At 38.2% G+C, this 17,541-nt stretch overlaps 1 protein-coding gene across 2 annotated transcripts in view; it reads left to right on the top strand.

Moving 5' to 3' along the window:
- LOC102297617 (microtubule-associated protein 1B) overlaps positions 1–17,541 on the top strand; it is an 85,291-nt gene that overhangs the window by 48,609 nt on the left and 19,141 nt on the right. For both annotated transcript variants that reach the window (XM_042224625.1, XM_042224626.1), the window contains 2 exons: positions 14,459–14,541; positions 16,941–17,078. In XM_042224625.1, coding sequence (XP_042080559.1) covers positions 14,459–14,541; positions 16,941–17,078 — 221 coding nt within the window. The remainder of the gene's footprint in view (positions 1–14,458; positions 14,542–16,940; positions 17,079–17,541) is intronic.

Below are 17,541 nucleotides of genomic sequence, written 5' to 3'. Positions count from 1 at the left end.
TCCCTGAACAGCTATTTTTAGTATGTTGTTTAGGCATGCGATTGTTCGGGGCTTTGCTATTATTATTTCTATTTTGAGCCATCATTTAATTATTGTTATAAATGCCTCATTCAGAGGCTTTTCTCTGTAACAAGAATAAAAAGTGAAATTCTGGGCATATAAAATAGTATAGCCTGTTTTGAGGCCAGTGTTATGATCAATATTCTACTAAATAAAAAACAGTATTTGTAGATAGTGAATCTGCAATGTCAGTTAAAAAAAGACTTTTAGTATACAGACTCCAGTGTTCACATAAAGGCATGTGGCGCAGGTACTCTGGGTTTGTGTGTGGATGTTTGAGCTGCGAGGCATCACCATGGCAGTCTGCAGCAACAAAGATTGAATGATAGGCTTCCAAAAGCAGCTCAGAGGCCCTTCAAGGAGGGCGCAGAAAGGAAGGCTGGTATGAAACTAAGTTCGTTTAGACTCAAAACGCTGCAATACTTACATACTGAAGCACCAACGAGCTGTGTCTCTTTCCTTCATGGTTCTTTGACCTCAGTCTCCTCCTGTTCTTCCCACTGATTTCTTCCTTTCACTGTTTCAGACATAATGACAGTGAGCTAATGCTTCACCACTTCAGAAACACTGGGAAAGTTAGTGAAGCACTTTGCAATTGGTGGCCTAATGTTCTGTGTTCTCATCTCCCTTATTGACTTGGGAGTGACTCATATGGTGATAATGATTTGCAGGTATTTAGAAAAAACAGTTACAGTAGGCAGGTGAATATTTTTAACTGAAGTTAAAATTTTGTCATAATCATATGCCATTTATTGTTCCCGTGTGAAGTTACAAAACCTTTTTTTTTAACCAGATTTGTGATGCATTCGACCACTTTCAGAGTGTTAAAGGTGCATTTCACTACATTCATGGCTTATTGTTTGACAGGAGTCTTAAGCAAGCCAAGTCTACTGAAGCCATCACTGCGCTGGCTTTGCACTTTTATAATAGACCATTTATCATCAACAATGGGCCTTGGTATGAGTTCAGTAGAAGATTACTTTTGAGACAATCCAATACTGGCACTTCTGTGCACATATTTAGGCTGTGACAAGTGGGACTTAAGTGTTTTTTTAAAGATAAGATACACTTTAATGAATCCCTGTGGGGAAATCTGTAGAGTTTGCAGGGATTTGGATATCTGGTAGCTCACACACGGTCCGCTTATTAAACCAGCTGACTCGAAAAAGATGCTGCAAAGGATTTCCTGCATTACAAGTCAAAGTTGAGTGGACTCTGTTGTGTTCAGTATCCATTACCCCACTCCTACAAACAATATAAGAATATGAAATAGTATCACCCACATCCATTTTAAATATGTTTCCACAGTTACTAAGTGCTGTAGTACTGTTTCTTGCAGTTTTGTTCTCTACAAGAGAAGAATCTGCTGGCAAAGAGCTAAATGTTCATTTTAGGTTTCTGTTTATAGTCCACGTGCAGGACACATACATGAAACATAGTCTGAATACTAAAAATAAACAGTCTCAAAAGTCATAAAAATGATGCACATGATCCAATATTTTGTGGACTGACAAGACAAAAGCAAAACTTTCTGGAAGTTTTTCATTTCATAAAAGAACATCAGACGAGCCGTCAAACATGGTGGTAGTGGTGTGATGGTCTGCGGCTGCTTTGCTGCTTCAGGACCTGGATGACTGGTCTCAATTGATGAAACCATGAATTCTGATCTGTACCAGAAAATCCTGAAGGAGAATGTCCAGCCATCAGTTTGAGCTCTGATGCTCAAGCACACTGTTTTGCCCCTGGACACAATATTGCATTTTATATTATATGTTTTACATGACATTAGCTGTGTTTAATTTTTGTTAGTTCAGTTTTGTCTATATTTTCATTTGTTATTTTCTATTTAGTCATTTTTAAAGTGGTGACTCCAGGAAGATTAACAATTACTATAACAGAACCTAATCCACTGACCTAAAGACATTAATGTGCAAGTTGTGGAAAATATCTATGATTTTGTCCAAATTAAATACAGTGAATCCCCAACACTGACACCCAGCAGTCACTGACAGACACTTATCTGGCTTATCATCCTAAACATTCAGATGTTAAATCACAGAACCTGGATTAGCATCAGAAACTAAGACTGTGGCTTTCTGTGGCTGTTGTAAACTGATGATAATGACTATAGTTCGAGGAGCTGGTTTGATACCTTAGCTTTGATGCCTGGAAGTCCTTGAAAATATTAACAAGAACAACCCAAAGCAGCTGAGGTTAGGGCTAATTACAGTGGATGAGGCAGTCATAACTACACAGTCAGCTTAAACACGGTAAGCGGCAGTGTAAAAATATGACATTGATTTGAGCTATTAGATTCAAAGAACAGGACAAATCTGTGTGTGTGTGAAGCTAATTATTCTCATCAGTATTCATCCCATAATTTTCATTTCTGTCATTCAGTTAGCGCTCTTTAGAAATGATGAAAACCTACTAAAACTTAAACAGCTATAGCAGCTCTGTTTCAGTGGATTGCAGACTGCAACATTGACTCAGCAGTCACTCGTTGCTTTTAGATACAAACAGACGATTGGCCTTGTAGTGTTGATGCATGGCTTTACTGCTCAAAGCCGACACAGTCCTGAAATGAGCAGGGAAAAGCAATGTCTGTATTGACTTCTTTAATTTTCCAGCCCACTTCACACCTCTTTATCTATAAGTACAGACAATAGTACTCGGTCCTAGGGAAGGAATAAGCTCACATTAGGCAAATGAGATTAAAAGCAGGGTAATGACTTTGTGATGTTGCTTCAGTCAACCTCTGCTGTCCTGACAGGGATATAAAGATGAAGCCCAAAGCATCGGTTCTTCCTCATTAACTCGCTGATTTTTTAACTTTATTTTCCTCGGGAGAAATCATGTCCAGGCCTACAGCTGCAAGAAGTCCTGGCCTGTCATGACAAAGTATTTAAGACGTTTATTCATCAGAAGTGTCAAAAATGAACTGACTCTTTTTAAATGCTAATTTCTGCTGATTTCTTTCATCTTCCACAATAATAAACTCAGTATCTTCTATCTATTGGTTTGAGAAAATCATGCATCTTAAGATGTGATCTTGGTCTTTGAAAAATTGTTAATTCTGATCTTTCTTTTTTTCATAGATGAAAACGATAGTTTGTGGAGAAAATAACTAGCAGAAAAATCAAAAATGTTTCTGCTTAAATTGCATAACATTTTCAGCTAATGAGACTCCAGCTGCTTTCTTGCCAGTGCTTGGTTTTTTGACCCAGCTCTCTGCTGATGTTCATGGAGTACAAATAATCATGAACACACGTCACAGATTTTGAAATCTTCCTACCACTGCTTGTTTTTTACCTTTTTTGAGTATGAAATCTATGTGGCTGGCTGGCTGGTTGCTAGCTAGCTAGCTAGCTAGCTAGCACACCATTATTTTGGCATTATTTTGGCTATACATACAGACACACATACAGCTAGCTTGCTATGTGTGTCTGTGTGTATAGGCAAAATAATGGTGTTAAGCAATAGAACTTCAGGCTTTCTTTGGACATTGGCTGTTATTTCACTCATTTGTTCTGTCCAGTTCTCAAATCATGAACCAGTATTGTTTCCCCACATAACAGACAAATTAGCAAATAACCAATTTTACATTTTGTCTCTTGGCATTTTATTGCTAACAGTCTAATATTTCTATAGTTGAATCTACAAAAATTACAAAGAGGACAGTCTAAGAGGCATAAAATAGTATATCTGTACGAACAAGGTGATGCCTGAAAACCTGGTATATCTCAGAATGGTGTTTGGCCTGAAAAATATTAAACAGCAGATGAGCAATATCTAAAAGTCATGTCCTTAAGAAGAAAAATCAAATAAAGATCTGACAGAGGACTTGAGCGATGTATCCGGTCCTTCACATGATCCATCTACTGTTCACTGAACACAGAAATGGTCTTAGTGGAAAGGTGGCTGTCACAAAACCATTCTTAAGGAAGGGGAAAAGAGAGAAACGGCTGAAGTATGCCACATTACTGTAGAACTGAATGAAAATTCTTATTTCAGCCTAGGTCTTATGAACTCATTCGAATTTGAACTTTTTGGTTGAAATCATCATAAATATGCATGGAGAAGGTAAGGAGAGAGGTACAACACTGATATCTGCAGGCATCTATAAAACACTGTAGATGCTCTGTGATGCTTTGGGGCTGGATTTCAGTGAGTGGTTTTGGGGCTCCTGTCTACATTAATTGTATTATGAACTCGGAGAATGGCCGACAGAGTTTGATCCACCAGGCAATACCATCTGGAAAGTGTCTGATGGTGAAAGGTTTATGTTTGAGCAAGACAGTGATCCTAAACATACTGTCAGTGCAGCAAAAGCATACCTGGATAGAAAAACACGCAATGAAGCAGGATCAGTGGCCTCCCCAGATCCCCGACCTTATTATTATCGAAGCCAGCCAACATCCAAAGAAGAACTTTGAGTGTCTACTTCCTTCCTGTGTTTGATTGTATGATAAAGGTGATCATTCAGAACCAACAGTGACTGTAGTGATTTGCAGTACCAATTTCTAAGCAACCAGGAACAACCAGGTGAAAAATAAGAAGTGTTATTGTGCTAAGCATTAAAATGAAATTCATTATGGATCCTTAATGATTGTTACTCTTGTGGGGCATGAACTTTTTTTAGGCTTGGAAACTGGGGCATGCCAGAAAAAAAGTTTGAGAAACACTGAGCTAAGGGAACAAGGGGATCAAAACAATGCCAACACCCCACACCCCACACCCCACACCACATAACAGAGCCACCATATCCCCTCACTGTAGGGTTCAAGTGCTGTTTTTGAATTTATTTATTTTAATTTGTCACATAAAGTATATATCCCAGATTTTCACACACCTTTCTGATGGCTGCTCTGAAATTTACAGTATCTTAGTCACCTCCAGTCACGCTAGGTTTGATCTGATGTTGAAGATCCTGTAAAATAACTCCAGCAGTGACTCTCATGATGTGATGGCTTTCTTTTTAAATTAACATTATTATATTTCTTAATAACTGAGGCTACTTCTTCTAACGTCATAGGCATGAAAGATGTTAAGTAGAAATTAAGTTGTTAATTTATTAATTGGTAAAAATTTTATGCATCATATTGATTAAAAGAATGTACGTGGTCGAGGTAAAAAAAATAGCATAGGTGGTACAGAAGCAAGGTTTGTAGGTACGCTCTCAAACTCAGTGGTTTTATATTAAAAAATATCTCCCTGTAAATATTTTATGATTATTTTTAAATATAAAAAAGTAGAGACCCTTGTTCCCGAATCACTTTCAACTCTTTTCCTCATGAATGCTTCAAAGCCTCTGATCCAATGCTGTGGTCCATTTTTCAAGTTTGTTTTCCACTATAAATAAAACCCAATATTCTAAGCTCTGTTAGACCAATCTCCCTAGAAGGTTTTTTTTTTTAAGCTGTTGTCTTTAAATTCCTTGAACCCCCCCCCTCACGCCAGCCCGCTGCTGTAAATGTGGAACATGCTATATGGAGCAGTGCAGTGGCTGGGCCTCGGTCGATCAGTGCTCCGTTTTAGTCGCCTTTAAACAGAGCGTTCTCATTTTGGGAGTTCAGACGTGGATATTTATATCAAGCAGGTCAGCTGAGAAGAGAGAGAGTCGAGAGCTGAAACACTGAGTCCTGTCTAACAAATGACCTTCCTTCCTCTGGGCCTGACATGCAGAGTCGTGCAAAACCTGAGGGGAAGCGAAGAGTTCACATCTCCCAAGATCCCCAAACTCAACCGATGGAAGCAGGACAGATGACACCCAGCATGGAACCTGCTGCCAGAGTTATTTTTGTCAAGAAGATGGACCACTGCAGACATGTGTTAGCACGAATGTCTCCGATGGATTACCGAGTACTTCTTTGAACTGATGAAATTTATATGTAACAGTTTTGAAGTTCAGGGTGAAACAAGGAACAAACATAGGGAAAGTTGATAAAAACAGAAGTTTAACAGATTTGCACCTTGCAGTGAGCCCTCTAAGCAAAATCCACTCAATGGATTGTTTATTTAGAGACACTGTTGTCACACATTGTCAAAAAATATGAAGTTGCTGAATTAATGTGCTCCTATTTGAATATTAACCACTGTACCCAGATGCTGCAAGTAATCACAAAGTTTTCATAAGAAAGGAAACTTTATTTTTGAATACTTTGGCCCTGCGAGGTATTTGCTGTTTAAAAGAACCAAAAAAACCAAAAAAAAAACTCAGAGCAGAGTTTCAATTTAGTTAATCAAACTCTTTGTCTAACACCTTTCTTGCAGGTTAGTGCAATTAACGGTGACAATCGGATAATCAGATGGAGCGAAATGTAATGAAACAAAACAAATAACATGCAGCAGTTAACAATCAAACATGAAACATCAAATAAAGCACCCTAGTGTGTCAAATACATTTAATTAAATAATAATAAAGTAAAAATATAGAAACAAAATAAGTTAAAAGACAATGCTAGATAAGGTATAATTTAAAAAAACCCCCCACAAAAAATCACCAAATACAATAAAATGTACAATCTTGTTCATTACTGGCTATACTTCTAATATATCGTTTTAAAGAATAGGCCAGTTTTAGTAAAATAGTCAAATGTAAAATAGTAACATTGTAAAATGGGTAATAAAAACAACATCGGTCAGTCTATCTGTATTTGATTGTTTTAAATGATTATTAAGATGATTTTTTTTAACAATGGTGGCGTCATCTAAACTGTCTACCTAAAAAGAAGCTTAACAGATGATTAAGTAGAATGGCCACCAAGGAGAAAGGCTTTCCTTGAATATTTCCTTCAATATCTGCTCATTTTCATCTCCATAGTTTTATGCTCAGACTGAGTAGCTTTGCATGACTCACTGTTTATAATAATCCTTAATTATAGCCCTGGAGCAGTCTCTCAATTCATCCACTGTGTTAGGCGGGGCTTCTGCGTGCCAGAGGTGACAACATGTATCCACTCTCATTATCATTATATAAAACCAACTGAGTTTAGAGCAGCCTGAAGCCTGAACCTTTTGGTTAATGGGGATTACTTGACTTTATCATTATTATTATTATTATTTTACATTTGGCCACCGTTGTTACACTATATATGATAAAAAAAAATAATTGCTCTTGTTTAAAAAAAATAACTGTGCTTTGCAGTTTCGACACTCACCAAGCGACTGCTAACAAATAGGAAGATTTATCTTTGGCTGCAGTCTTTGTTGTGGACTTAGTAAAATCTGTGACAATGATATTCTAATGCACTGCTTTGATGTTAAAATCGCAGACACATCACAAAGCCTGAGCGCTGATTTGATACGAGTATGTCATTAGTACTTAAGACAAATTCAGCTCAGACGGAAAGCCGGGACCTTCTAAAAGCAGTAAAGCCTCTGCAGAGATATGAGTTATTTAAAAATTTAAAAAAAAAAAGTGAAAATCAGCCAGTCTGAACAGCGCGAGTCTTCATTTCACTGCCTTTGCTTGGACGTCACTTTATGTGATAGGATGATGCCTCCTCGCTGGCTGCAATGCCAGTAAAAGGAAGCCACAGGGATGAATAGATGAGGGCAACTTGGCTGAACATTGCTGTCTTCAATAGGGCTCTTTAAACAAACACATTTAAGCTGTGGAGCAGACGCTGGCCTGCCTGAGGAGCCTTTAGCTTCGCACTGTTTGGTTCTCGGTGTACTGAGACCCACAAGGCTGACTCACATCACCGGGCTGTAATTTCCAGTAAATGTCTCATTATTTATTACAATAGGAATTTATCACAGGGCACTGGGTTAAAAGGCTGATATGAACAATGATGTTTGTCATTAACCATTTTTTTTTTTACCTTTAGTTTCTTTAAATACATGGAAATGCTTGAAAATGCTTGAAAGTTGGATATTTTGATTTATATATGTGTTAATTGTGTGTTAATTTAAACCACTGAAAAATCCACCAGCATTTGACAGCTTTCTTTATGCTGATCATGTTCATTAGATAAGTGAGAAACTTTGGCAGGACTTGCACATGACTTTGTCATTTGTCACTGTCCTGCAGATTCGTAGTCCACGTGGCCGATCAGTGTAACACTTTTGTCTTTTTGACAACAGCAGTTTCTATAAGAAGAGCTCATTAATCAATGATGGATGTCCTGAACAACCTGGATGAGATGAGAATGGATACAAAATAGATCAAAGGCAGAGTTACCGCAGAATGAATTTAAAGAACAGGGAGTGGGTGCTGATTGGCTCGGAGAGCGTAGGCAGAAAGTTCGCTGGACAAGAGTAGTGATGCTGAAATTGAGAATGAGGTGATTCTGACAGCGTGGGAAATCAGAAGTGTGGGAGAAAATAGAGCTTCAGGAATAGCCTGAATCACCAGGAGGAATAGAGGCAGAATGTAAGAGATCACATCTACCCAACTGAACGTAAAAGCTTCATTTTGGGAGGTTTTAAAACTGCAAAACAGGAGACACGGACAAGCACACAGAGGAGAAACAAAAGTAAAACAATAAGTACATGACAGGACAATGAATTAAAAGTTAGGACAGGATAGAAAATAAAGGAGCAAGCTGACATTTTGTGTTGAATGTCGAGGTGTCTGGGTCTGAGCCTGCCTGTGTACAAAGAAAAACTGAGGTTAGATGAAGAACACCAACATTGTCCTGAAGGTAAATGGTGTGCCCTGAATGTACAGCAACATGCTGGTATTTGTGGTTTTGGAGTGAACTACAGGCTGGATAGCTGTGGAAGCTGGGACAGCATTATTCACAATATTTCTTTTTTTGTGTGTGTTTATTTTGTTTTTATGTATTACCCTTTTTTTTTTTTTTTTTTTACTGTGAAACAAAACAATCGTTATTATAACGGTTTCATTCAGATTTAGTCATTTATCCATTGCTAAATTGGCCACTGCCATTGGTCAGTTTCATCTTATTTGAAGAAGTCCTGCTGATGCATTGATGTATCCCATGTTCAGACAGATACAGATGACACTATGGAAATACATTATGTCCTTGGCTCATAATGTAGCTTACATCATTATTTTGGAGACAGGAATATAATGATGCTGACCCGGTTGTTTCACTGTGTATGTGAAGAGAATTTTTATAATTCACAGAGAAACAGCATGTATTAGGACACATTGGGTTAAAAAGTAAAAACATAAATAAATAAAGATAATGATAAAACAGTGACTTGGTATAGTGCAGTAGTAGTAATACCGTGTCTTTTTAAAGGACAAGAAATTTTCATTACTGATGTTCCAGCTCCTCAGTAGGAGGGATGACTAACTCGGTGCCCTAACCTTCACTTGCCTACAACCATCTAAACTCCTCTGCCTGCTACTTGTTTTACATTTTTTACATTTATCTTGTGCATGTCTGTATGTTAAGTCTAGCGCATTAAGATTACCTTAATGTCTTCATGTCATAGACTCAACAAGGTTGTGGAAACATTCCTCAGAGACTTTGATTCATGTTGACATGATAACATCTGTTGCAGATTTGTTGGCCCTACATTTATGATCCAAATCTCCCAGCATCACATCCCAAAGGTGCTCTACTGAAGTGATATCTGGTGGCAGTGGAGGCCATTTTAAAGCAGTGATCTCACTGTCACGTTCAAGAAACTAGTTTGAGCTGATTTGAGCTTTGTGACAGAGGCAGTCACTGAAAGATGACTAAGGAAGACAATACTCAGGCAGGCTGTAATCTTAAACAATACTGAGTTGGTACTAAGAGGCCGTGTTCCAGGAAAACATCCCACACATCATTATACCACCTCCAGCATAAACTGTTGACACAAGGAAGGATGGATCTATTCTTTCATGTTGTTGATTCTAACATAAAGAAAAACAAATCAGACTCATGAGACCTGGCACCAGTTCCAGTCTGTTGTCAAGTTTCGGTGAGCCTCTATGAACTGTAGCATCAGTTTTTTGTTCTCAGCGGAAAGGAGCGACCTGGTGTCTTCTGCTGCTGTACCCCATTCGCAGGTTTTCCAGTTTATACCACCCAAATCTTATATTTTTTATAGTTAAAACAAAAAATAGCTGCACATTTTCTTATATGGACAGCTTTAAAAAATGTTTATCATCTTAAAAAAAATACCTCCAAATATGAAATGATTATAAATGTTGTTTGAAATTCATTTTCTTTTAATTAAATCCCCTTAACCCTCTCCAGGCAGACGTTGCAGATTTGCAACAGTTAAGACCTAACAACCTGATTATCCCACATACATATTTTATGAGTTTTTTTTACTCAGAAGTACCACTGCAGGACTTGGTTGTGCATTAGCAGCAAAAAAATTAATTCGGGCCTGAGAGGGTTAAAACATAAGAGGGGAGGAGTCTTCACCTGAATTACAGTACGGTAAATATAATAACAAAATGCTAAAAGTTGAGTGTTGGAGGGCCTTTTAACCTGCCAGTGCACCGCTGTCACCTACACAGAATTATCCCCATTAGCAGTAATTAGGAGTAAAGGTGACGTGGTCTGAGAAATCTCATCCTGCAGTGACAGCGAGCCCTCTGAGAGGCTTGTTGATGTGCTGTGACCCCGAGGAGAAACATCAGCATTTCACACTGACAGAGAGTGTCTTTGTTGTTGTAGTATCTTGTCGTACCAGTCTGCAGTGTCAGCAAACAATCAGCTTGCGGGCAGCCATCGGCAGCAGCTAATGGAGTCTCTCCTCATCTGCTTCACCTGGAGGTCAAAGGAAAGCACCAAGTGTATGGGCCTCGTTCTTGTGAGAGCAAATGAACAAATTCATCCTGCAGCTTTGTGGTTCCAGCGTCTCTATTGTCCATATCGACGAGGCTGCTCGGTGTTGCGTTTTGCATTAAAGTATCAAAGCAAACTTGCAAATCATGGCTCACCCTCGCAGCTTAGTCATCGCGCTGTGAAACCGGACGCGTCTGTGGGCAGATCTGCTGGAGTGTTAGAACTTCTGACTGCTGTCCCAGCAAGGGGTGTCGTTCTTCAGTTAAATCCTTCAGTGACCTCTCATCGCCACTCACCCTATGAAGCTGTCAGTTGATTAGAAATCGTTGCTTTCTATTGGTCTGCAGTGTGTTCCTATGGTAACATCAACAGAGGGAGCCACATCTTCTAATTTGGTTGAATGATGCTGGCAGAATGCTGCCTTATGAAGAATACATTGCAATATGAAAATAAATCCACTTTATAGGTTCACATGGGTTTCATAATTTAAACTGTTTGCATCCTTAGTTGTGATAAATCAGTCAAGATGCAAGAGGTTTTGGATGAAAATAGTCTTTCACTATGGTAGTAGTATTGCTAGCTCACATTTCCTGTTTGTAGTTTAATGCACCAGTAACAGGAGAGCTTAATGAACAATAACAATTAGCTTAAAATGCTAAAACGAATCAAAACATAATGAATGCTAAATGCAAGCAGAAGTCTTGTTTATTTGTATAGCTACTTTAAACTAGCCAGTTTTAAGGGCTCTATATAAGGACACTGACACAATTTAATATATCAACATGACTAAAAATGGAAATAGATGATAACTAAAAATCACAGTGTCTATAAGGGTCTCATCTATATCAGAGAGCATGATGTCATCATTTTCCCTAGCAACCACCTAGCAATGGACTAAAATGACTCAGTTTTTGCATTTATCCAGTTCCAAGAACAGGTCAACCAATATCGTAGCATGGGCATGTACTCATTTATTAAATTATGCACATAAATTACATGTAAAAAAAATACCTCAGACATTCCAACATTCACTCAGAGGTGAACTGAAGAAGCTTCTCGGATAAAAGATGAAACATCTTCAAGAAACTTAAAGAAGTCCAAACGCTTTTGTTTCCAAGACCACTCAGACGAGAGATTAAGCTGACGTATGTGTGCCAGTAATTTAAACACAATTATTACTCTCAAATGACATAAATCAAATATAAAAAAAGGATATTGTGTTTATGAAATGGTGATATCAAAAACCATCAACCATATCCCTGTGTAACTCCTAATGAACCACAACATTTGAATCAAAAAGAAGCAATTAGACCGTCTGAAAGTTCATTGTTCACTTCCTGAAGTAACAACCAACATCTGTAATTTAATGTAAATATCCAGAGAGCCTGTCTTCTCCTTGATAATAGTAGTATATATGCTGTGGTTTTTGGTGTTAAAACTGTGGGAGCTTAATTAGAATATAACGTTTATTAACTCTACGTTGAACCATTGTTATTGCTATTGAAAACGTGATATGCAGCTTTTAGTTCTTATGACGCACCACAAAAAGATCACCTGTGTGAAAGAGTTCATGATCTCAGAATAGGTAGAATCACTGTGAGAAGAGAAAATAACTCTTGACATTTTCTGAAAATGTCACAGATGATTTGTAGAAAAGAGAAAAATGTGGTTGAATACAAAATGATTCAGTTCAGTTCACTCTTTTTTTCAAAATTATACTAATATCATTTGGTACAAAAAAAAGGATATAAATGGATGAATCAGATCAGCTGAAAACAGATAATATGTCTGTGATTATTGTGTGCAATATAATATTTGAGTGCTTCTTCCTGTGATCACAGATGGTCTAGACTTAATATCACACTGATTGCATTATTGATATTCAAGTGGAATAATTTCAGAGCTTCTCTTTAATGTATTAAATTACTTGTTTCATTCAAACTCCTCTGCATCTTAACAGTACTTTGTTTTTTCTTAATGCTGTTCTTTTTGCAGCATGGTATCTTAAGCTGGCAGTGATTTACATTAGTCTTTTCATGGAAAACACGTGACAGATCGCAAAGAGGAAGGCAAAGTTCTGCAAACTCGGGGGATGCACTGAAGATCCCGGCGGATGGTGGAGTCACTGAGATCCTCCTATTAATAGAGCTCTGAGATATCTAATTTGCACTGAAACAAAGGGGAATTAAAAGCTTAACACCACCTCTAAAATGAGTAATGTACATAATATAACAAATATGATAGTTCCCATTTTTATGCTCATTTAGTAAGTAAGTGTTTTTTTTATTTTATTTTAAATGTTAATGTTTAAAATGTCATTTTGTTTTTACATACTGTACGTTTAGCTCCTGTCTAGACCTTCCTAAAAGCCCTGCCCTGGATTGGTCACCTAGTACTACATAAACAATACATTGGTTACCAATCATGTGAGTAGAGCTGTCAGTTGCTAACAAAATGCCAGACCTCAGCCTAACACATTAGACGAGAACGCAGGGAAGCTGACCGCTGTCCCTGTGTCATTCATTCCCATTCACTCAAAGACTTTTGATGAAATGATCTGCACGAATATAAAACAATATTTTGCTCATCATCCATGTAAAGATTTTGTAACTCATACTATAGTCAAGCTGACTGTGATCAACATCAGTGCAACAGAGATCTCAGCATCTCCATAGACTCCCTGTGCAGGTATAGGAATTTTGCCATATGTAACTTTTGCACATTAACTAAAATATAAACTCTAGGCTGAGCTCTCCAAAATGGGACAGCAGCCTCTGTTGTAGTGGCTTGTTTCTAGCTAAACATGACATGACTCTGACATGCTGCTGCTGTTTTAAATCTTTGAATTTAAAGTGTTGATTGTTTATCTGTTAATAAGTGAGATAAAACCTAACTTTTAATTTGTGGTGTACTTTTGGGGGTGACACATAATATCAAAAATTTAAATGCACAAAAAAATGTAAGGAAGTGTTTTAAATTTTCTTGCGTTTCGCTTGTTTTATGTCCTCTATGTATAAGTGCGTTAGTGTTTACTTTCAATCCATGTCCAAATACTGTTTCTATTCAGTCAAAAAATAGAGAAAAATGATCTCCAATTTACGGACATTGTTCCCAAGTTCTGCAATGCACTGTATAAAATGGTGTTAGCCATCCTAGCGCAACTTGCATACAGCAAGCTTATGACCCAGCAGTTCCCTTTAATCGAGAACTTTGCAGAAGAAAGGGGAGGTCTCCCTTTTAATGGGAATAAACCTCCAGCAAAACCAGCCTGAGGGAGGGGAGCCATCTCCCTCACCAGGTTGGGGTGAGGAGAGAACGAAGGGAGGAAAGACGAGTGCAGAGAAACAACAAATAAAATCTTGAGGCTTTAATTTTAAACTTCACCCAACAGACATTTGTGACCTCTTTCTTATTCCAACTTTTGCTCTTGCATTGATGCACAAGTGGGTTGCCTGTCTCTATAAAGGGACTGCCCCACATATAGTGGAGAATGCAGTACAGTAAATCTCTCTGACTCAAAGAGGTTTTCCAGATCAGGTCTGGATGCAATCCAAACAGGATGTCTTCAAACCAGATGGCTGAATGTCTGCCAGCAGTTTTTGTTTACCTCATTCGACCTTTCGGGCCTCCATAACCTTTCTTCAGATTTGTTACATTAAAAAAATATTTAAAAGGTTTTCCATCTTCTCTTTCAGGACAAAGGACTCTCCACCACAGGAGTGATGTCTTAGAGACCGTAGTGCTCGTCAACCCTTCAGAAGGCACTGTTTTATCAGAGGTAAGAGCAGCATGTTCTGAATTGCTGTTCTTTGCTGGTTTACGTTTATTGATGTGAGAAAAGGAGATGCTTACAGTGAGTTCATCTGTGTTTAGCAGTCCTATTTTACCTAATTATTTTACCTAACTTTCCTTTATAACTATGGGGGGGTGGCTGTAGCTCAGGTGGCAGAGCAGGTCAGCCACTAATCAGAAGGTCGGTGGTTCAATCCCAGGCTGCCTCCTGGCTGCATGTCAAATATCCTTGGGCAAGATACTAACCTAAGCCTACTGGTGGCGCCAGTGTCCGGCAGCCTCGCCTCTGTCAGTGCACCCCAGGGCAGCTATGGCTACTGTTACGATTCGATGTTGTCAGTGTTTTGTTTTAGGCATGACTGTTATGTGTTTCCTGTTTTACTTTGAAGGTCTGTCTTATCTCAGTGTGTTCAGTTTACGCTTAAAACGCGTAATCTGAACACACTGAGATAAGACAGACCTTCAAAGTAAAACAGGAAACGCATAACAGTCACGCCTAAAACAAAACACTGACAACATCGAATCGTAACACTACAATGTAGCTTGCTATCGCCAGTGTGTGAATGACTGAATGTAGTATGAAGCGCTTTGGGGTCCTTAGGGACTAGAAAAGCGCTATACAAATGCAGGCCATTTACCATTTTATGGAAAACCTCTTTGAGGATACTGACATTCATGAACTTTTTAACTTCTTCTGGTTTAGGTTTTAGCTGTTACTATTCCTTCCATAGTTTATCAGAACCATAGGTGATGTAAAATATGGATTGTTAGATTATAATATTATTTTATGCCATGTTATACCCCTAACTAAAGATTGTGAATTATTATGTAGTTTTAGTTTGCATTATTCTCCTGAATTAGAAGAAGCTGATAACTATTGCATTCGTTAAACTGATTTGCATTACATTAGACTGCTGATTTATTGTGGATGAATGATATTGTTTTATGATGTTATAAGAAATACTGTTTGCAGAAAGTCATCGCCTTATTTGTCTGATTAGAAGAGAACAGAATATACTGGAGTTTTCTGCCCCAACTCAGCAGGAGCAGATAAACGGGGAGCCAAGGTCGTAGCTTAGGCGCCGTGTGAGAGAAAAGCATGTGAATGTTTAGGCTTTTATGATAAGGTGGGAGAACCAGAGGCTATAAGAGTTTGAGCAATGCTCCACCATTTTGAGATCTGAGGCTGTCTGCATACAGTGTCCATCTCCCACGTCGTGTGTCATTAAAATCATCGTTTGACTTAACCCGGCCGGACCAGTGTTGTTATTGTGGTTTTTTCTCTTGTCTCCATCCCCAATATTTTGAACCATAACAGGATGTACCCACTGTGATTTCACAGACTAGTTTGGCTGCCCCATGTTTTTGGAAGCAGAAGTTACTATATATGGACGAGAAGATGAAGCCCTAAGCTACCAGCCAGTGCAAGCAAACTTAGTTAGCAGTCAGCATCTATGAAGCCACATTATTTGTCTGATAATTCCATTAAAAGGGCTCCAAAAATGCACAAAACAGTAGAGTTCCAGTTCAGCGACACCATTTAGCAGAGATGACGCTTATCAGACACACAATCAGCGACATTTGCATTTGTGCTTGTTCTGCTGACACGTGTCAATATGACCACTCCCCTTACTCCGCTTAAAAAAAAAATTTCAACCTTGCCAGTTTTTTATTGCAGTAAAGTCGGACATTTTAACATGGGAGTCTTTGGGGATTAGCTATGTTCTGGAACCAGCGTCACATTTTGTTTTCAGCTCCAGAGGTTTCTGCTTTCATTGTGCTCAGATGGTTTTCAGACATGTTTGAGCAGATGTATGTTAACAACTATGTTGAAATTAAACTATGCTAACAGATGGAGATTGTTTTCTTCTTAAAAGTCCTTTTTTAAATGGCAGACCTTTCCACAGATGTTAAGCCATATTACATGTTTACCCAAATGTAGTGTGGAATTGGCGAGGTTATGACTGCTTTAGAGTTCCCAATTGGTAGAATAAGTACAAAGGTTCTGGGGCAAAGCTAAAGCATAGTGGTGAGGCCACAAATACACTTAATTCGAATTCTTTATTCCATGTCATTTTCCTCAGTTACGTTCATCTCTTTATTGCACACAAATTTGAGTTGTTTCTATGACTTTCTATGACACAAAATAAATGATTTCAGTTGCTTAAATCAAGTATTCGGCATTATCTTTTTGTCCCTTTTGAAAGGAAAGAAGCGTGAAAAAAATCAGGCCATTAATGTTTAATCTTGTTAACCTTGACACAGTTTAAGTGAATCTTTATTTATCACTAATGCAGGTATTTCTCTATCTATCTTGGCTGTGTTGGCTCCCCTTTAACTGTCCTCTGTCCCTCTCTGTCCTTTGTTCCTCTGTGTGTGTCCCAGATCCAGTCTTTAGTCACAGACTCAGCAGGACACAAGCTTCTGGTCTTGAGTGGGCAGAGCTCAGATCACGGTGCCCTCCTCCTTCAAACTGGTGTTTTCACCTCCCAGACCTTTTCACGTGTCTTTACTGATCCTGGGGTAAGCCATCTACTGTTCTTTGGTAATAATGAAACGAATAACAACATTCAGATTTTGCATTCACAGTTATGTGTGTGGTTAAAAACTGTTTACTCTCAAAGGACAAATGCAAATTTTTATCAGTTGTAAAATGACTACAAAGACAAACAATATGTATAACTGTATATTCCACAAAAGATGATGAGAATTGAAAGTATTCCTGTCCCAACTTTCTAAACGTTCAGTTTTAAAAAAGATCAAAGCTCGCAAAATTAAATTAAACAAATAAATATGTTAATTAAGTGAGAAGGGTGTTGCACAGAGTTCAGAGAGGAGTTCAGACAGGCTCTGGATAGTAGGGACGAGTTACCAGATGACTGGGAAAACACAGCTGTAGGGGTGAGACTTGGTGGTGGAATGAGGAAGTAAGTTAAAGGAAAAGATTAGCAAAAAAACAAAACAAAGTCGGATAGTTAGGGAGATG

Source organism: Haplochromis burtoni, unplaced genomic scaffold (genome assembly GCF_018398535.1).
Source record: "Haplochromis burtoni strain Fernald_Lab_line unplaced genomic scaffold, NCSU_Asbu1 Contig_145, whole genome shotgun sequence".
Lineage (NCBI taxonomy): Eukaryota > Metazoa > Chordata > Actinopteri > Cichliformes > Cichlidae > Haplochromis > Haplochromis burtoni.
This window is presented reverse-complemented; position numbering and strand designations above follow the sequence as displayed.